A 21,764-nucleotide genomic window follows, 5' to 3' on the forward strand; every position below is an offset into this window, starting at 1 on the left:
AATCTGATCTGTCCCTTTCCGTCTTGCCAAACAAAAGTGTCTTCCTCTTCTTAAAAATTCACAGGCAGGCAGAAAATAAAAGCACTCGCTCTCACCTTTTTCTATAACTATATTTGGTCTCACAAGAGTGCGCACATGATAGGCTTGATTCACAATTCCCTTCAATTCATATATATGTCAGGCTACAGCAGGCTGACCATAACTACTGAATATACGCTACTTTATGGTACAAGTCTTCAATAAATCTATTGTAACATTGCCCAGAGGATTAACATACGGCAATTGTGTTACTTAGATGTTAAAACCAGTGATTTATAAGTTCCCAGCTGTATTCATGTTCAGAATTTTCAGCCTTGTAACTTTAGGAGATTAAACAAACATAATATATTACAGGAAAATTAATTGTCACATAACAAAATATGCATTTCAATAAAAAGTTCCTTTTCGTCTTTATATTCTAGATTGTAAAATTGTTTCATTTTTGCATTGAAGGCTTGAGGTGATGAAAATCTTTTGACTTTGCAATAGTTTATTTTAGAATTTAACTATTTGAGTAGTTTGCCACTGTTCTATTTTAAAGTTTAAACAATTTCAATGAAGACTGGTGGGAAAATTGCTCTCTCCCCCTCTCTTATATGAGCTTTAACAGTGTCAATACAGCTACAAATACATGTGCAGCCAAACAATCAAACTGTCCCGAATGACTGGCATTCTCAGTCAGGAACAATGACTAGCATAGAAAATAGAAAGATTCACACTGATTTAATGAGTGTTATTCTGAGGCCGAGGTTACATTTAAGGTAGACATGTGAGGCTGCGAAATTCTTTCTTTTCTGTACAATAAATTCATTTCCCTAGTGGCATAAAAAATAGTTTTTAGAAAGTCCATTTACGGGGGCATTTACAAAATTCATGGGTTCGCACTCACTCACAACCTAAGCAGATAATCTAAGCTAACACTCCAATGTGGTACTGAAAGAGCACTGCATTGAAAAAGCTCTGCCTTTCAGATAAAACTGTTTAAATGAGTCCCCATCTTCCTGTTTAGGTGGATGTAGAAGATCCAAAGATATTGTTCAAATTAAAACAAGGAGGTTCCCTCAGTTTAGAATTCGGTTCAATGGGAACTTTCAAAAGGCAATTGGACTTGCTCTTGAAAAGGTCTAAATGGCACGGTTATGGGGCAAAAGCTGGGGCGTGGCGCTTAATTGGACAATCCATCCTAAGAGGCAACACAGGCGTGGTCGGCCATTGTAAGATTACATGATTATATGAGGGTCTTCAACATCATTCTCCCCTCAATATTGACTGTGGTAGTTCAAGAATAAAGCCCACTAGCTTTTCAGAACAACATGAGATGGACAATAATACTGGGCCTGCCAGGGAACTTCTAATATATATTTTAAAAAGCAGTGTTAAATATCAGGTAAACGGAAATATCAGATTAAGGAACTAATTAATGCAAATCAAATAAGCCTGTGTTAATTACAGTTTATCTTACAAGGTCAGAGTTGGTAGTAAAACTTGAACAATGAATGACCCATCTGGTCTGTAGTGGAGCCAGAAAGTCTGCCTTGTCTCAATAAAAGATTTTAATTGTGTATGTAGTTCCCAGATGAAAAAGCTAAAAGCCATTAGTAAATATGGGAGTTTCTTGATGGACCCAGTAAGTCTGGGGAGAGGGCAGTCATGTCCATTAGGGATGTAACTTATTCATTTGGTCATAGAATCAAAGAGTTGTGTTGAGGGTAAAACATATTTAGTTTGCATTTCTGTTTTGGAGCATCCCAAAGCATGCCTCGTTGCAATGGAGATAGGTTGTGAGGTTTAGAACTGTCCAAAGTCTCTGAGTCTAACTCAGAGTTGGGTACTTTTACAGAAGGTAGGGGAATTGGTCATCTGAAGTTGCAATTTCCACCGAGCCATTGCATGGGACTTTGAGGGGTCATATCACACATCTGGAGACTGGAAGATCTGGGCCATTATACTGGATCCTTGCCTTTAAATCAGTACATGGACCCTTTTCTCTTCCAGCAGGGATCTTGCCACCCACCCCATAACCACCGTCCTGTATTTGGATAATGGTAGAGGGTAAGGGTCGGCAAATTAGGCCAATTCTTACCTTCTGACTGCATAGATACTGACCCCATGGGACAGAGGACATGGCCCACACTGTCATAATAATGGAAAGAAACTAAAGGAGGCAAAAGATGTGGTTGTTGCATCTCCCCTTCTCCACAATGATATGAGATTTGTGCTCATTCAGAGCCCATCTTTAAAACATTTATGGTCTTCAGGTGGGTTCTGCGATTGATCCTCCCACTTCTAATGTTGCAGCATGTTTCCCACTGCAGCGCTGCTAGATTTCCCTGCTGTGCAGTGACAGGGTTCCTTCTGTGCAGAACAATTAGTGCCTTCACCACAGGCAGCAGCATAGAATTTCATAGAATATATAGCACAGAAACAGGGGAAATCTGTGCTTGTGTTAATACTCCACCCAAGTCTCCTCCTATTCCATCTAACACAACTCAGCCTTTCAGCATATCCTACGACTGAAATTAACAGACACAAAGAAATCACAAGAATAATGAAAAGTCTTTCCAATTTATCTATACCATTGCCTGAAAAGCTAGGCATACTGTAAACTAATAAAAACCTGCAATAATAGAGCACCTATAACACAGGAAGATTCCCAAGAGATACTGTGCACATAGGAACTAAAAGAATATACACACAATGACTGATAAAACACAATCATTCACTCCATGACATATTCTCACAGAATATCAGAAACATTGGTGGACAAGATGAGCTGCAAGAATTTTACCTGCTGGTAAGCTCTGTAAATGATATCAAACGTGAAGGCTTGGGGCATTTCACTTGCCCTGTATTTGGCACGTTCCAGTGAATGATCAAGATAGCCTTCTGGGTTTGTTGCAACGACGGTGGAAACAAGTGGCCTGATAGCCCCTGCTGCCTAAAAACAAAGAGACAAAATTTTATAATGCATTTTCTCAATGGGTGAAAGGAATGGGGAGACAGGGAATGAACCTCATAGTGCCACAAATCGCTCAATTTTATAGATAAAACATGCATCAAAAAACTATATGTTTTGATATATTGCACACATTAGTTGTAGGAAATATTTCAGCGGAACTGTTTGTATCTGTATACATTTTATAACTTGTTCTGTATAGATTTTGCTATTCAAAATCTACTACTGCTGTCATTATATCTGACATCATAAAAGTGTTAAAGATTGAAGAGATTACAGTTGAAATGAAAATGCAATACACATTAGATAACAACTGGTTGAGAGTATACACAAAGCTGTAATGCACACTCCTATTCTACTTCAAATACTGTCACGGCATCTTTTTTATTCACCTCTGCGAGGAGAACAGGTCTTGGTTTAACATATTTGAAAGACAGCACCGACAGTGGTTCCGTCAATATTGCACTGAAGTGTCATCCTAGATCATACTCTGAAAACTCTGAAGTGTGGCTTAATCCCTTGATCTTCTGTGCAGAAGTGACACTAAGCCAAGGCCGACACATCCATGATCTTTACATCGCATTGTATTAGCTACCACATACTGTAGCCAAGCATAAAATGACCAACAGAGGTTACATTAGATCACTAGTTTCGTCGATCTGAAAATATGAGGCCAAAACTAATAAATGAAAGCTAGCAGGAATTTATTAAAGTCAAATCATGTTTTACTAACTTGATTGATACCTTGAGTAAGTAACAAAGAGAATTGCTAAGTGTTAGCGTCGCTGATGCATCACCTATGTCAGACTCCTATTTATTGACTACAGCTCAGCCTTCAACATCATTATTCCCATGAAACTTCATCTCCAAACCCCGTGGCCTGGGCCTCGGCACCTCTATCTGCTACTGGATCCTGAACTTCCTAATCCACAGACCACAATCAGTAAAGATAGGCAACAACACTTCCTCCATGATTCTGCGTTGTCGTGTCTCTTGAAGGCCGCCTTGGAGAACGCTTACCCGAAGATCAGAGGCTGAATGAATAAAGAAGATAGTAACTGATTTCGGAACACACAGTAATTTAATGAGCAGACATATGGAAAATGAAATTTTTTGCAAGATAAATGTGTGAAGTGATGCATTTTGGTAGGAAGACTGAGGCAAGTCAATACAAACAAAATGACACAAGAACAGAGACACTTGGGGGTGCATGTGCGCTAGTTTTTAAAAGTCAAGAAGGTTGTTAAAGACATATTGGAATCATGACCTTAGAAATAGAGGTATTCCGTACCAAAGCAAGTAAAATATGTTAAAGTTTTTTTAAATATTAGCTAGATCCCATGTTAGCTTATTGTGTTCAATTTTGGACAGACACTTCAGCAAGGATATAAAGGCCTTAAAGAGGGTACTCAGAGGAGAATTGCTACAATTGTTCCATGGGTGAAAGATATCAGTTGCATGGGGAAAGCGGTGAAGTTGTGGAACTATTCCTCAGAGCAAAAAAGCTTAAAAAGAGACTGAGGGCCCTATTTTACCATTTTAATGCCAAGTGCTGGGCGGACTTGGAACTGGGAGTGTTTCAGATCTGACTTTTAGACCCGTTCTCCAGCGCCCCCATACGCACTCTGCCTGAAAAAATATCAGCGATTCTGAATCGCGCTGCAGAAGCCTGTGGGTGGGGCTTAACGCACCCGAAATGCTGCAGCTCCGATCGGCGCCACCAACTGCACAAGAGCAGTAAAAAAAAGATAGAAAAATGCTCTCCTGTCACATCGCTCCTGGGCCGGATAATGCCTCCCCTTGGCTCCCACAGACATTGCCCACAGCATTACTGACCCCCTTAGACCCCACCCTCCCACTACCCAGACCGATCACGGCCCCCTGCCCCCCTTTCCCCAAACCAATCACACGCAAGTGGCAGCGGACCCCGCCTACCCCCTCACTGAGCAGAGGCAGAGTGACAGCAGACCCCCCCCCATCCTCCCCACCGATCTGAGTGGAGCCACCTGATCCACCTCCCTCTCCCTCCGCTCCCCCCCCCCACCCCCACCAATCTGACGCACAGAGCCATCTAACATACCTCCCTCGCCCCGCCCCACCCCACCGATCTGAGTCAGAGAGCCACCGGACGCTCAGAACTTACCTCTTCAGAATCTGGAGCGCCTGAATCGGACCTTTGAGGACCATGTCTCCAATCTGGACAGGAGAACGCAGTGGTAAAGGGAGAAGTGCCGGTAAGTTTGGATGTGCAGCCCATTAAGTCAATTTAAATGCATGCAAATGCATTTAAATTGATGTTGCACCCGTTTTGGGTGTGATTCCGACGGCGACCATTTTCAGCCCTTGGTAAAGAAGGAATTGGCGCGGCGGTGGGCATGGATCGCACTTCTCGCCTCATACCCGACTTTACCAAATTTTCACGCCCGAAAACTGGCGCAACGTGAAGGTAAAATCGGGCCCTAGATATTGCATTCAAAAATTGTGATGAATAAATAAAGAAAACCTTTTTATTCTATTGGCAGAAGGGTCAGTAACCATATGGACACAGATTAAAGGTAATTGGAAAAAGAACCAGAGACAATGGAAGGAATGTAAATGATTATGATCTGGAAGGTACTGCCTGAAAGTGAAGCAGATTCAATAATAACTTTCAAAAGGAAACTGGATAAATGCAGCAACTTGCAGTTATGTGGTGCTTTTAACATATTAAAACATCCCAAGGCATTCCGCAGGGACATTGTAAAGATAAAATTTGACACAGAGCCACATAAAAATGTATCAGAGCAGATGAGCAAAAGGTTGGGCAAAGAGGTAGATCTCAAGGAGTGTCTTAAAAGAAGCAAAGAAAGACAGAGAGGTGACGAGGTAAGGGAGTGAATTCCAAAGCTTAGGGCCTTAGCGGCTGAAGGCATGGAAACCTGGTAGACCAATTAAACTCACAGGTGAAATAAAGAAATCAAGAAGGAATGAACGACAGATGAAAGACTTGCATTTATGTACTGCTTTTCACAACTACCGGACATCTCAAAAGCGTTTTACAACCAATGAAGTACTTTTGAAATGTAGGCGCTATTATAATTTATGAAACACTGCAGCCAAATATGCAAACTCCCACAAACAGCAAAGTGACTAGATAATCTGTTTTTGTGATTATTGGTTGAGGGGTAAATATTGGCGCGGACATTGGGGTAACTCCCCTGTTCATTGAAATTGTGCATGGGATCTTTCACATCCAACCAATCAGGCAGCTGGAGCCTTGTCTTAATGTGTCATCCAACAAATGGCACCTCCAACTGTGCAGCACTCCCTCAGTACTGCACTGGAATATTAGCCTTAATTTTTGCACTCAAGTCTTGGAGCGGAGCTTGAACTTGGGACCATGTGGCTTTGAAAAGCGAGTGCTGTCAACTGAGTCACAACAAAGGAGGTATGAAGAGGAGATTACAGAGATGGGGAGGGGAGCAGCCATGAAGGGATTTAAAAGCAAGGATCAAAATGTGGTGTTGCTTAACCAGAAGCATCTGTCAGTTCGATAAGTGGTGAATGGGACTTGTGCAATTCGGAGATGCAAAGTAGAATTTTGACAGACTTAGATTTATGGAGGATACACTGGGGGAGACTGTTAAGAATGTGTTGGAATATTCCTGTCTAGAAGTAACAAAGACATGGATGAGGGTTTCTGCAGCAGCAGAGAAACTGACCCGTAATCAGGATCAGGTGATGTTATTGAAGTGGAAATAGGTAGCCTTAGTAATGGCATGGATGTGTGATCAGAAGCTCATCCCAGGTCAAAGGTTGTAAACAGTCTGTTTCAACCTCAGATAGTTATAGAGTGATAGAGTCAGTAGCTAGGAAGCAGTGTTTACGCAGGGTACCAAAGACAATGGCTTCAGTCTTCCCAATATTTAGTTGGAGGAAACTTCTGCTAATCTAGTACTGAATGTTAAACAAGTAGTCTAACAATATAAAGACTATACTGAACTAGAGTTACATGTGGAAACTGACACTGTTATCAAATAATGTTATCAAGGGGCAACATGTAAATGAGAAATAGGAGGGGGCCAAGAATAGATCCTTGCGAGATAGCAGAAGTAACAGTGCAGGAGCGAGAAGAGATGCTGTTGCAGGTGATTCACTGGCTAGGACTGGATAGCGAGGCATTGGAGAAGGCTGGTGTGGTCAACGCTGCTAAAGCTTCAGAAGGGATAACCACATTCCTATGTTGTTGATCCCATTAGAAAGTGGCAGAGTTCCAGCCCTAACAGGGCTGAGCAAAGATTGACAGAGACTGCAGCTTTTACAATGCCAAGAGTGTGCTTGAACATCTGCTGAACTTAGTACAAGCAAAGGCACCACATTATAGCAAACACTTGTACACGCTACAGCATGAACAGGCCAGGATACTATTTATCAAATGATGATACCACTGATCTAGGTTATCCATTGAAATGTCATTGGATACAATGTTATAATTGGAAAAGCTAGGCCAGAGTATTGACTCAAGTTGCTCATGATGAAAAATGACATTGTATAAAGGGTTAAGCCTGACCAATGCAGAAAGGACCGAAAGCAAGACAACACTGCTGTTCTAATCCAGTTAGAGACCAGTAGTATTTTGTTTTATGTCGACAAAATTTGAAATCCCAGTTACTTACAAAGAGAGTAAAGCCTCATGACTCCTCAGTTTTAAACAAACAAAATAAACTACTATACAGAATCAGAAAAGTAAAACAATCTGCAATATCTATCTTTCATTCTAACATTCAGGGCAGAATTTTACCGGCACGTCCACCCGAGGTTCGTACGATCCTGCCCGAGGCCAACGGTGAAGAACGCTCTCCGAGCCTCGCCCGCTCCCGGAATCAGGCCGGGCACCCTGGTAAAATTCCGGCATCAGAATTAATGAGATAAATATGAATTAAAAGGCAAACTATGATCAAACACATCATGCTGTACCTAAAATGGTAGATGTGACCAAGATGGATCCCATGGATTTCCAGCAATCCACCCAAACATCAGTGACCGCTGTGAGTCACAAAACCCCGTTAAAACTCTGTCCCCGTCATGAGGGATTTTTAAGTTCCTTACCTTTAAAGATCTAGCCTCAGAATTGCCTCCTTTTGCCTCAAAAGCCACTCCAACTAGAATTGCCCATCTTCCAATGCTTCAATTTCTTCTCCTGAGACTGCATTCTAAAAGATTCACAAAGCTTCACTCCTACTTCTAATTACCAGCACAGTAGGCCGCTAGCTTCACTAAGTTGACACTGCCCCAGAGTTTCTCTGTTCTCCAGTTTCCCAGGTGGGCAGAACTAGAACTAGAAGCCTTCCTGGGCTTCTCTGAGCCATAATGGCCTGGAACCTGCTAAAAGCTCCCAGGGCTTCTCTATGATCTACAAACCACACAATGTCCAAAATGCAACCAATTCCTCTTTCACAGCACAAATAAATTGAAAGCAGAGAACTTTCTTACGCTCTATTCAACTCCATATTGATGTGGTCAGCTCTGATCTATCTCAAACTGACCTTCAAGCCAATTATCCCTCCTTTACAATTTCTCCAGCTAAGTAAGTCCACCTCTATTTTATGTTCCATCCCTATTAAACAAACATAGGTAGCTTTCTAAACCACCATTTTCTTTGAGGTGTTTTGGCAATTGAGCATTTTAGTCATCTTACCTTCACAACAACAATTCATCTCCCTAGAAGTAAACATTATCTTGAAAATATTAACATGAACTATGAACTAGATATTCATGCAGCACAAGATTATTCTTAGATGTCAAATGGCTGACAACTTCAGCCTTTCACTGCATTGCATATTAATAAAGCTCTCCAGCAGAGTTAATTAAAATGCATTTTGATTTTACACAATGCATCTTACACAATCTTTACACAATCACAATGCATGGGCGGCACGGTAGCACAGTGATTAGCACTGCTGCTTCACAGCTCCAGGGACCTGGGTTCGATTCCCGGCTTGGGTCACTGTCTGTGTGGAGTTTGCACATTCTCCTCGTGTCTGCGTGGGTTTCCTCTGGGTGCTCCGGTTTCCTCCCACAGTCCAAAGATGTGCGGGTTAGGTCGATTGGCCATGCTAAAATTGCCCCTTAGTGTCCTGAGATGCGTAGGTTAGAGGGATTAGCGGGTAAAATATGTAGGGATATGGGGGTAGGGCCTGGGTGGGATTGCGGTCGGTGCAGACTCGATGGGCCGAATGGCCTCTTTCTGTACTGTAGGGTTTCTATGATTTCTATGACAATGCATGCTGATTTCATTATCTCAGAATTTAATTTGATAGGCATGGAACATTGTAAACCAGTCAGAATATACAAATAAAATGACTGGTTTGTCAGTGAGATATATTAAGGTCAGAAGTACAAGTAATCTATCTTGGTGTTTGATGGTAGAGAGCCCAGTAAGAACAGTACCATGGAAGTGGGCCGAGAGGAGATGTGGTGGAAAGTAGTAGAGAAGTCAACTGTATCAAATATCATTCATCGGTCAAAAGAGTCGACAAACCATAGCCAGATCACGGAGAATGTCTGTAAATTTAATCAGCGTGCCTTGATGCGGTGGTCAAAGAGAAAGCTAGGCTGAAGGGGTTTGCGCAGGGAATGATTGGAAAGGTGATTGTATAGCTGAGTGGCAGTGATGAATTCAAGGGCAGTAGCAAATAAAAGGTTAGACTTGGCGCGGCAGTGGCAGAGAGGAGTAAAGGCAAGGGTGAGTTTTTCAGTGAATAGGATGATGAACATCATTTTGAAAGAAAAGTGAGCAGTACCTGTAAAGCGTTAGCTGTTAGGATAATCATTGAGCAACAGAGCAATGAAAGGCAGTTGCATGGTCAAGGTTTAAGTTTCATGGTGTAAATGGGGATCTGGGTGGACTTGCAAAAGAAAAGACTGAACTAGGTAATGACCAGGATAAGCATGTTTTCTTACCCTTCTTTTCATATGATCACCGAGCTAAGTATGGATGAGATAGTTGGTAGCTAGTTTGTCCTCCCATAGAAGCTAATAATGGTTCCTCATCCCCACCCTCACACCATCCCCTCCACACCCCTGACTTTCCCACCACTCCAAAATGTTCAGATTGCACGTTGTACTTTTTGGTTATATCAGGGCACTTATGAACCACACTGCTGAAGTAGCAAATGTGAAAATAAATCGTACAGGTCAGTTATGATACAGTCTGCTTTAAAATGTTTCTGTGACTAACATTAATGGACACGGCATCACTTTATCAGAAATCATTAAAAAGGCCTCTATTTATCATTGTCATTTTGGGCTTATGCTCAAATCAGTTTTGGCTATGAGCACAACAGCTCACAATTAGGATAATTAAGTTTGGAGGAGGTTAATAATTCAAAATTGCTTCCAAATGTCAATATCATAAAAATAAGTTTATACAAGTTTGGGTTACTTAAAATGATGACGTTTCAGGCAGCTTATTGTTAAAAGCTTTCCCAAGGAAACCGCATTACCTCTGGTCCCAGCAGAGTCTTGTACTTTTACAGGTAAAAACGTGTATCACAGTTTCAGACGTCTGCACCAAAATTCATTTTAAAATTTGTGTCATGCAAGGAATGCAGAAACCACATAAAGGCAGGATTTGCTAAGGCGGACATTCCAATTATTCTTTTTCTAAAGACTGTGTGCATACATGTATCTAGAGTTGCTCTAAATTATGGTAAGAAATTTCAAGGCATAATAATTCATAGAAGTTACTTACAGACATATCCTAAAAGTAAGCCTAGGTGTTTAGATGTTTGCCCAGTGGCACATTATGTAATGCTGCACTATGGATATGGCCGGATGTGTTCCTTTTATTTGCCATATATGTTTAAGTTGTATTAGTGATTCTATCATTAAAAAAATAACTTGTAGCACAAAATTACTTGATTGAGAAAACCCACCTTTTGAGAGATTTACTGCAGCACTTAATCTAAAGGATTGATTATAAAGTTTATATGATCAACAGTCTTGCATGATTCCTGCTCCTGATCACCACTGAGTGACTCCTGATGCAAAACACATGTATATGTTAAGTGAGGTAAGGATTGAACTTGACTGTAATACCCTCCAGAGTCAAATAGCTGCTGACACACACTATATTATATTTATACATGAAAACTGGGTGATTTAAATAAGGTACTGTATCAGATTCCGAACGACATTGCTTTCGGTAAACAGTGCAACAGTGTATGTTCAAAAACTAGTGCATGTAATGCAGTATAAATGTGGCTTTCAACACACACTCAAAAATCCAGAGTTCTCAATTTATTTTGTAAATAAAAATCTATAGGTGAATGAATATGGTCTCGCTACCTTGTCAAAACATTCTCTTAATTTAAATCTTTATCATGGAATTAAATGGGCCAACTGTGCATTCATACATTAGTTAGTATGCAGTACCCGTATCACTGAGGGATAGGGTGTGGATTAGTGTACAAGTTCCAGATCTCAACTGAAGCCCTGAAAAGAAACCAAACAAGGTATTTATCCAGTAAATGATGAAGTCACAGGAAACCCATTCCTAGACATTTCACTTTTTTAAACCGTAGCAAAATGATTTGAAATGCAAAATTGGGGGCCAGCTCAGGAATCTGGTCCCAGACTCTATTCTGGCACAGGTGTAGGATCACCCCCTCTACAGTGTCATACATACAACATAAAACAAGATGTTAAGAATTTCTAATGATTTTAACATTTGCAGAGAACATATTAGGTGAAAAATTCAAAAAGGTCCACTTTCACATTGCACAATTATCTTGTGCCCAATCCCACTGGGGCAGGCAAACCTGGTGCTGTCTGTTCATCATCAGGATTGTGGCATGCAGCCCAACATGAAATGAGCGCTGACAGACTTCACGCTCAGATGGGAGCCCAGCGTGTGCATGGCTAGCATGACAAGCAGCCAGCCTGGACTTCAAGAAGGCCGCCTGTCACTCTTAAAGTGGAACTGCATTCAGGCAATATTTGCTGTTGCAGCAGTTTCAGGAAGGTTTGGCTGAGAGGCAAAGGGCACAAATGGAGCAACAGGCAAGAGTACGATTCCCAGGTTTTTGGATGTGGTGCTGGATGCTTCAAAGATGAAGTTGGGAAGGAAGAGAAAGGCCATGTTCCCACAGGGGATCAAGCAGCTGTTAGGACACACCCCGTGAAGGGAAAGGAAGAAGGTGGCCAGGAAGGTCAGTTCCCCTGTGTATGGCACAAGAAACTTGGGTGCAATGCTGTAAACAACTTCAATAAACTCCCACAGTGGTCAAAGCCAGTGGCTATATCTTGAAAAGACATCCCTTGTGTTCCATTACCCAAGCCAGCTGCAGTGCAAGACGTACATCAACTCTGGACCCTATTACTGAAACAGGTTTCCTCTTGACAGGCCTTCCAACTCCTCTGACCTCTTTGTCAAGATCCAGCATCACTCCCTTGCAAATCCAAAAGGTTTCGCAAATTCCTCCAATAAAACTCAACACTCAATACTCAACATTTGCACCAACGGAAGAAAGTCAAAAGCACCTCTACTGAAAGTTAGATGATTAGTCTTTTAAGTAGCACTGGTTGGGAGAGGGCTGAACACATTGATTAGGACTGGGCATTCACTGGACCAACACTTCCAAAATGGCAGACCTTGCATCAAATCAATGGTGTAAGTTGTTTGATGTCATGGTCTTCCTTCTCTACCTACTTCCAGTGCACAAATGACATAGCCAACTTGTGCCTTTACCGTCAGGGGGTGCCATGTGGACTGTACCAGAAGTGGTCAGAAGTGTCCCACCAACATTTTTTGCACTTTTAGGCTTCCAAGTCCAATTTTACAGAAACTATCCTTTGGCTTGAATATGGTCACATTGGCAACTTTCTGCATCACAGTGAAATACAATAGTTGTTAGTATTAGCTTGTCTCTTTTTCAATCCTTGGTATCTTTGAGGCGAGTCAACTGTTATCTGATACATCACCAATGTTATGCTGCATCCATGTTGATAGCCAAACAGCAGTTGGATGTTTCTTAATTGCTCCATAAATGTTCCGAAGAGAAGTCATGATGGATTTGAAACATGAATTCAATTTCTCTCCCCACAACTGCTGCCGGACCCGATGAGGTAATCCAGCATTTTTTGGTTTTATTTCAGATTTTCAACATCTGCAGTATTTTGCTTTTATTTTTCTTAATTGAATTTGTTTACGTAGGATGACCCAAGAGCAAAAGTAGGTGTCACAAATGTGAATAAAATCATAGTTTCTACACTCCCAGTAGATGGCCATGCTTGAGCCATCAATGGGCTTGCTTTACAGGCTTCCCATGTGGCAACTACCCTGCCTGTCACTGGTTAATTGTCCACTCAAGGGCCTCATTTGATGTTGGGGTGAGATGGCTGTCCACAACCTTTCCTGCCCAGACTGAAACAGTCATGATGTGGAGATGCCGGCGTTGGACTGGGGTAAACACAGTAAGGAGTCTAACAACATCAGGTTAAAGTCCAACAGGTTTATTTGGTAGCAAACACCACTAGCTTTCGGAGCGCTGCTCCTTCATCAGGTGAGTGGGAGTTCTGTTCACAAACAGGGCATATAAAGACACAAACTCAATTTACAGAATAATGAATAATGATTGGAATGCGAGTCTGTACAGCTAATCGAGTCTTAAAGGTACAGACAATGTGAGTGGAGAGAGCATTAGCACAGGTTAAAAAGATGTGTATTGTCTCCAGACAGGACAGCCAGTGAGACTTTGCAAGTCCAGGCAAGTTGTGGGAGTTACAGATAGTGTGACATGAACCCAAGATCCCGGTTGAGGCCGTCCTCATGTGTGCGGAACCTGGCTATCAGTCTCTGCTCAGCGACTCTGCGCTGTCGTGTGTTGTGAAGGCCGCCTTGATGAATGCTTACCCGAATATCAGAGACCGAATGCCCGTGACCACTGAAGTGCTCCCCAACAGGAAGAGAACAGTCTTGCCTGGTGATTGTCGAGCGGTGTTCATTCATCCGTTGTCGTAGCGTCTGCATGGTTTCCCCAATGTACCATGCCTCGGGACATCCTTTCCTGCAGCGTATCAGGTAGACAATGTTGGCCGAGTTGCAAGAGTATGTACCGTGTACCTGGTGGATGGTGTTCTCATGTGAGATGATGGCATCCGTGTCAATGGTCCAGCACGTCTTGCAGCGGTTGCTGTGGCAGGGTTGTGTGGTGTCGTGGTCACTGTTCTCCTGAAGGCTGGGTAGTTTGCTGCGGACAATGGTCTGTTTGAGGTTGTGCGGTTGTTTGAAGGCAAGAAGTGGGGGTGTGGGAATGGCCTTGGCGAGATGTTCATCTTCATCAATGACATGTTGAAGGCTCCGGAGGAGATGTCGTAGCTTCTCCGCTCCGGGGAAGTACTGGACGACGAAGGGTACTCTGACCACCGTGTCCCATGTTTGTCTTCTGAGGAGGTCAGTGCGGTTTTTCGCTGTGGTGCGTTGGAACTGTCGATCGATGAGTCGAGCGCCTTATCCTGTTCTTATGAGGGCATCTTTCAGCGTCTGGAGGTGTCTGTTGCGATCCTCCTCATCCGAGCAGATCCTGTGTATACGGAGGGCTTGTCCGTAGGGGATGGCTTCTTTAACGTGTTTAGGGTGGAAGCTGGAGAAGTGGAGCATCGTGAGGTTATCCGTGGGCTTGCGGTACAGTGAGGTGCTGAAGTGACCATCCTTAATGGAGATGCGTGTGTCCAAGAATGCAACCGATTCCGGAGAGTAGTCCATGGTGAGTCTGATGGTGGGATGGAACTTGTTGATGTCATCATATAGTTGTTTCAGTGATTGTTCGCCATCAGTCCAAAGGAAGAAAATGTCATCGATGTATCTAGTGTATAGCATCGGTTGAAGGTCCTGTGCAGTGAAGAAGTCTTGTTCGAACCTGTGCATGAAGATGTTGGCATATTGAGGTGTGAATTTGGTCCCCATGGCTGTTCCATGTGTCTGGATGAAGAACTGGTTGTTGAAGGTGAAGACATTGTGGTCCAGGATGAAGCGGATGAGTTGTAAAATTGCATCTGGAAACTGGCAGTTGTCGGCGTTGAGTACTGAGGGTAGCTGCAGAAATGCCATCATCATGGGGGATGCTGGTGTAGAGTGCCGAGACATCCATTGTGACGAGGAGTGCTCCTGATTCAACTGCTCCATGTGTGCTGAGTTTCTGTAGGAAGTCCGTAGTGTCACGACCAAAGCTGGGGGTTCTTTGTACAATGGGTTTCAGGATGCCCTCGACATAGCCGGAGAGGTTCTCGCACAGGTTCCCATTGCCCGATACTGAGAACTCCCACTTACCTGACGAAGGAGCAGTGCTCCGAAAGTTAGTGGCGTTTGCTACCAAATAAACCTGTTGGACTTTAACCTGGTGTTGTTAGACTCCTTACTGTGTTTACCCCAGTCCAACGCCGGCATCTCCATATCATGACTGCCATCGACACCGCAAACTGCCGGCTGCAGACACAGACATCAAGTTTCTACACAGATGCAAGAAAGCAGACAAGATACCGAAAGGACTACAGATCACAAACCCACTCAGGTCAACCTATAACACAGACTACACTGAGAGACTTTGCCGTCGCACCTCTCTCATACTCCTCAAACATCTCATACACCAGCTCTACAGCAAACGCCGCAGCCTGGAAACCAAGATAGAATCCATATTCTCAACTTGCGCTCAGGACGCAGACCAGCTGCGAAAATCTGCCAGACGAGACAAAGGAACTACACCATCTACATGCACACCAAGAACAGGAAACTTAAGAAACTGGGCATCTCCTCCAGCAGCAACCAAGCCTCCCCCGGTACCACAGTAGAAAACACCACCACTGCAGGAAAGTCCATTGTCAACTTGTCCAACTACACACTTCAACCAGATGAAAGCGAAGTTCTCAGCCGAGGGCTCAATTTTTGCCCCACCACCAAAATAGACCCCATCAGTCTCGCAGCAGACACAGAGGAATTCATCAGGCGAATGAGGCTGCGGGAGCTCTTCCACAAACCCCAAGAGGCCAGCAGCGAACACAATGAGACAGCCAATGAATCGGAATAGCCGACAGAGAGATCCGCAGTGCATCCGAAGAGGAAAGAGTCGAATTGGACCCTTCCGGAAGGCCGCTGCCCTCGACTTGACATGTATGCCCAAGCCATCAGGAGATGCGTCAACACCAAATTCATCAGTCGCATCACAAGACAGCCCCGAACATCACCCAAGCACAACGCAACACCATCCGCGCTCTCAAGACCAACCGCAACATTGTCATCAAACCAGCAGACAAAGGAGGGGCCATCGTCATACTGAACAAAACGGATTACTGCAAAGAAGTGTACCGACAACTCAACAACGAGGAACACTCCAGACAGTTACCTGCAGATCCGACCAAAGAACACACCCGTCAACTCAACACTCTGATCAAGACCTTTGATCCGGACCTTCAGAACACCCTCCGTGCTCTCATCCCACGTACTCCTCGCGTTGGAGATCTCTACTGCCTCCCAAAGATACACAAGGCAAACACACCCGGCCGTCCCATCGTACAAGACTGTGTTCTCAGCCGTCTACTATACTCCATATACACCTATGACTGTGCAGCCAAATTCCCCTCCAATTCGATTTTCAAGTTTGCTGACGACACCACCGTAGTGGGTCGGATCTCAAACAATGACGAGACAGAGTACAGGAATGAGATAGAGAATCTGGTGAACTGGTGCGGCAACAATAATCTCTCCCTCAAAGTCAACAAAACGAAGGGGATTGTCATCGACTTCAAGAAGCGTAAAGAAGAACATGTCCCTGTCTACATCAACGGGGAAGAAGTAGAAAGAGTCGAGGGCTTCACGATTTTATGTGTCCAGATCACCAACAACCTGTCCTGGTCCCCCCATGCCGACACTATAGTTAAAAAAGCCCACCACGCCTCTACTTTCTCAGAAGACTAAGGAAATCTGGCATGTCAGCTACGATGCTCACCAACGTTTACAGATGCACCATAGAAAGCATTCTTTCTGGTTGTATCGCAGCTTGGTATGGCTCCTGCTCTGCCCAAGACCGAAAGGAACTACAAAAGGTCGTGAATGTAGCCCAATCCATCACACAAACCAGCCTCCCATCCATTGACTCTGTCTACATTTCCCGTTGCCTCAGGAAAGCAGCCAGCATAATGAAGGACCCCACGCACCCCGGACATTCGTTCTTCCACCTTCTTCCGTTGGGAAAAAGATACAAAAGTCTGAGGTCACATACCAACCGACTCAAGAACAGCTTCTTCCCTGCTGCTGTCAGACTTTCAAATGGAATTACCTTGCATTAAGTTGATCTTTCTCTGCACCCCTAGCTATGACTGTAGCACTACATTCTACACTCTCTCGTTTCCTCTTCTATGAACGGTATGCTTTGTCTGTATAGCGCGCAAGAAACAATACTTTTCGCTGTATGTTAATACAAGTGACAATAATAAATCAAATCAAAGAGTGATGGAAGCTGATCTAATAATAATTTCAAAAAGGAATTACATAAATTCTGCAACGGAAAACAAATACTGGGCTATGGGGATGGAACAGGGAACTAGGACTAATTGAATAACTCTTTAATACAGTCAGCACAAGACAAACACCGTGGGTATTTGGCCTCCTTTTGTGCCATTTGATTCTGCGGTTCTATGGAGTAACCCTTATTGCAGACGCTAACACCATCATGCAAGGGAAGAAAGGGGTAGGCGAAATGTGCAGTTGAGGACAAAATCAGATCAGCCACGATCTTACTGAATGGCGGAGCAGGCTCAAAGGGTCAAATGGCCTATTCCTCTTCCTCATTCCTATGTTCTTAAGTGAAGAAGATCAACTCCCCCATGTTGCTCATAAAAAATTAGGTCATATAACACTAAGAAACATTGTTAACTATTAGCAAACACACTTTAATCTATTGAACGGACTGGTTATTCAATCTTGCTAATCTGTCAGGTAGGTTATGAGGAAAAGGTATGGCACTAAGAGAGTTGCTCATTTGGACAGCCAGTGCAGTCATGATGGACCAAATGGCCTCCTTCTGTACTGCAACAATTTTGTGATTCTGTGATCTAAACAGTTCAATTGTAGGTTCATCTCATCAATTTATATCAGTTTCACTAACTGATTTCAAATATAATTTGATAATCAGTGATCCAGTCAATGCTACATTACGGTGACAGCCCTGAATTGCCTTTACAACCCCCATCATTCTTTTTAAGTAACTCTATCTACTAATAAAGTTATTCAAATTGATAGTTATACTTCTTTAACTACTTATGATTCATTGTTTTTGATTTGATTTATTGTCACATGTATTGGCATACAGTAAAAAGTATTGTTTCTTAGCACTATACAGACAAAGCATAATGTAGTGTTACAGTCATAGCTAGGGTGTAGAGAAAGATCAACTTAGTGTGAGGTAGGTCCATTCAAAAGTCTGATGGCAGCAGGGAAGAAACTGTTCTTGAGTTGGTTGGTACATGTCCTCAGACTTTGTATCTTTTTCCCAATGGAAGAAGGTGGAAGAGAGAATGTATGGGGTGCATTATGCTGGCTGCTTTTCCAAGGCAGTGGGAAGTGTAGACAGAATCAATGGATGAGAAGCTGTTTTGTGTGATGGATTGGGCTACATTCACAACTTTTTGTAGTTTCTTGCGGTCTTGGGCAGAGCAGGAGCTATACCAAGCTGTGATACAACCAGAAAGAATACTTTCTATGGTGCATCTGTAAACGTTGGTGAGAGTCGTAGCTGACATACCAAATTTCCTTAGTTTTCTGAGAAAGTAGAGGCATTGGTGGGCTTTCTTAACTATAATGTCGGCATGGGGGGACTAGGACAGGTTGCTGGTGATCTGGACACCTAAAAACATGAAGCTCTTGACCCTTTCTACTTCGTCCCTGTTGATGTAGGCAGGGGCATGTTCTCGTCCACGCTTCCTGAAGGCGTATCATATCATTTATTTTAACTACTGATTCTTCTGATCAAGTAGTTAAATAGTTGTAAGCATGTGACTTGTTGCCTGACTTGGTATTTTGCCAATTTGGCAGGAATCTTTCAGACGGTAGCTTGTGGGTATCCTAATTGAGAGATAATGAGGTAATTTAATTTTCAATCCAAGATGAGTGATGCAAGACAGTTTGGCACGCCAGTCAGATTTAGGAATAATTTACTCCTAAATTAAAATGGGTAGTTAAGCCCAAGACAATACTTTTAAGAGGACATGTGGGGTTTAAGACTTCATGTCAATTATATGCATGGCTGATTATCAAGATAGATAAACCAAAGTTCTTCTGGATAACCATCACATTTACTCACTTTGAAAATTGGAACCATGTCATTTGGTAAGACTTTTCCAATTGGTGGTCTATGGCCTGGATTTTAGCCCCCAAAGCCATTGTCTGTGTGCCCGGCAAAACCATTCAAAATGCCGGCAACGCATGTAAGTGAAGTTGAGGATTTTACCAGGCTCCTCCAAACACCAACCATTACTTAGTCGTAGAGTCATAGAGGTTTACAGCATGGAAACAGGCCCTTCGACCCAACTTGTCCATGCCGCCCTTTTTTTTAAACCCCTAAGCTAATCCCAATTGCCCACATTTGGCCCATATCTCTCTATACCCATTGTACCCATGTAACTATCTAAATGCTTTTTAAAAAGATAAAATTGTACCCACCTCTACTACTACCTCTGGCAGCTTGTTCCAGACACTCACCACCCTCTGAGAAAAAATTGCCCCTCTGGACACTTTTGTATCTCTCCCCTCTCATCTTAAACCTATGCCCTCTAGTTTTAGACTCCCCTACCTTTGGGAAAAGATATTGACTATCTACCTTGTCTATGCCCCTCATTATTTTATAGATCTCTACAAGGTCACCCCTCAGCCTCCTACGCTCCAGAGAAAAAAGTTCCAGTCTATTCAGCATCTCCTTATAACTCAATCCATCAAGTCCCGGTAGCATCCTAGTAAACTTTCCCATGTTCATTGCCGATTGGTTCCCGAGTGAGCAAATGTGGGAGAGAAACAGTCTCTGAATGGACGAGTAGCGATAAATCTGCTTGGAAGAGCGAAAGAGGATTTCAGTGGGGGGGGGGGGGGGGGGTGGAAGGGGGGAAGGGGAGGGGAGGGGGGAAAGGGGGGGAAGGAGGAGAGAAGGTGCTGTGGGGCACAAGGAGAGAAAAAGAGAGAGACTGCAGACCCCAAGGTGAGAAGATGCTAAGAAGCCCAGGGATAGATAGAGCTGAAGGACCGAGGGAAAGAAGGTGCGGTGGGGCTCAAAAAGTGGCTGCCTAGCCTAGGTGGGAAGGCAGGGTTAAGATACTCGCTACCGGGAGGTGTGTGAGTGAAAGGGAGAGAGTGTGTGTTTGTGAGAGAGGGGGAGATAGAGGGAGAGAGTGAATGTGTGAGAGAGGGAGAGAATGTGTATGAGTGAGTGTGTTTGTGTGTGAAAAAGGGAGACAGTGGCCATAACTTTCCATCCGCTCATGCCAGTAGGATCTTCCGGTTGTACCAACGGCACACCCTGCCACCAGTTGCACAGTGGCGAGGGGCGAATTCAATGTAAAACCCGTTGACAACAGCGGGACCAGAAGATCCAATGGCGAGCCACCTCCACAAATCATGCGGCGAGTGTGTGTGTGTGTGTAAGAAGGAGGGAGGGAGATTATGTATGTTCGTGTGTGTGTAAGAGGAAGAGAGTGAGTGTGTGTGAGAGAGAGGGAGACAGTAAGTGCATGTCAGAGAGGGAGAGAGTGAGTTAGTGCGTGTATGAGAGAGTGAGGGACTCCAAGCGTGTACATGTGTGAGAGAAAGGGAGCAAGTGTGTGAGAGATAGAGCGTGTGTCTGCCTCACTCCCAGTCTCAGGATTCCCAGTCATCCTCAACCCAACACATTATTGCATACTCTCACCCACTCTCACAGCAGGTGTGGGCAAATGAATAAACATTCGAGATTTGGAGTGAGCCCAACACACACACACACACACCTTCTTACACGCTAATGGTCATTTTTATTAATTACTCTTTTTAAAAAATATTAAGCAATCGCTTTGGTATTGCTTTATTTTTTTCTTAGCAAGATGTTTCTTTTTTACATGCTCAAATTTATTTTGTAATTGGTGCAATTTTCTGAAATCTGCTTATCTGCCTCTTGACCGAGAAAGAAATAGAAATGTGCCTCCCTCCCCATGCGAAAAAGGTTGGACCCGCCTGTTTTAGGTCAATCGATGAAAGCGGAACTTCGTTGAGAAGTGAAAACAGGAAGGAGCAGGAGACAGCCTCATGTTGAGTACTGTTCAATGGGGAGTGACAGGGAATAAAACCCACAGAGGAGAACACTTTGTATCTAAGGTCTCATTCTGCCGGGCTGCTGGCAACTAATTAACTAAATTGCTTACAGAGTGAACAACTCAGACAGTGTGAGTGAGGTTGCCAACATTCAATCCAAGATCTAACACTGGAATGCAAAGATAACAGGAATTAACATGTACTGTGTAGGCTTTCAGAGCAGAGTTCCAGCAAAATATGGAGATCAACATTTGATGACACCTTTTGTCTTTATTTTAAAAATATACTTACAACATCTTGGACAGTGCATTGTCTTCACATGAAAATTAATCAATACATCAGCACAAACCACTCAGGCTATCAAACTGGCACTTTATGTTCTGTTTTCACATGTGATGGACGACGCATGTCCCTTTCCAGGATTTATTCCAAGCATAATTGCACAATTAGAGTAAAGTTCAAGTT

General features: G+C 43.2%; 1 protein-coding gene across 2 annotated transcripts in view; it reads right to left on the reverse strand.

The window, feature by feature from the left end:
- crppa (CDP-L-ribitol pyrophosphorylase A) overlaps window positions 1-21,764 on the reverse strand; it is a 325,901-nt gene that overhangs the window by 239,731 nt on the left and 64,406 nt on the right. For both annotated transcript variants that reach the window (XM_078228170.1, XM_078228178.1), the window contains exon 3: window positions 2,828-2,977. In XM_078228170.1, the coding sequence (XP_078084296.1) occupies window positions 2,828-2,977 (150 nt within the window). The remainder of the gene's footprint in view (window positions 1-2,827; window positions 2,978-21,764) is intronic.

Source organism: Mustelus asterias, chromosome 2 (assembly GCF_964213995.1).
Source record: "Mustelus asterias chromosome 2, sMusAst1.hap1.1, whole genome shotgun sequence".
In the NCBI taxonomy this organism is placed as follows: domain Eukaryota; kingdom Metazoa; phylum Chordata; class Chondrichthyes; order Carcharhiniformes; family Triakidae; genus Mustelus; species Mustelus asterias.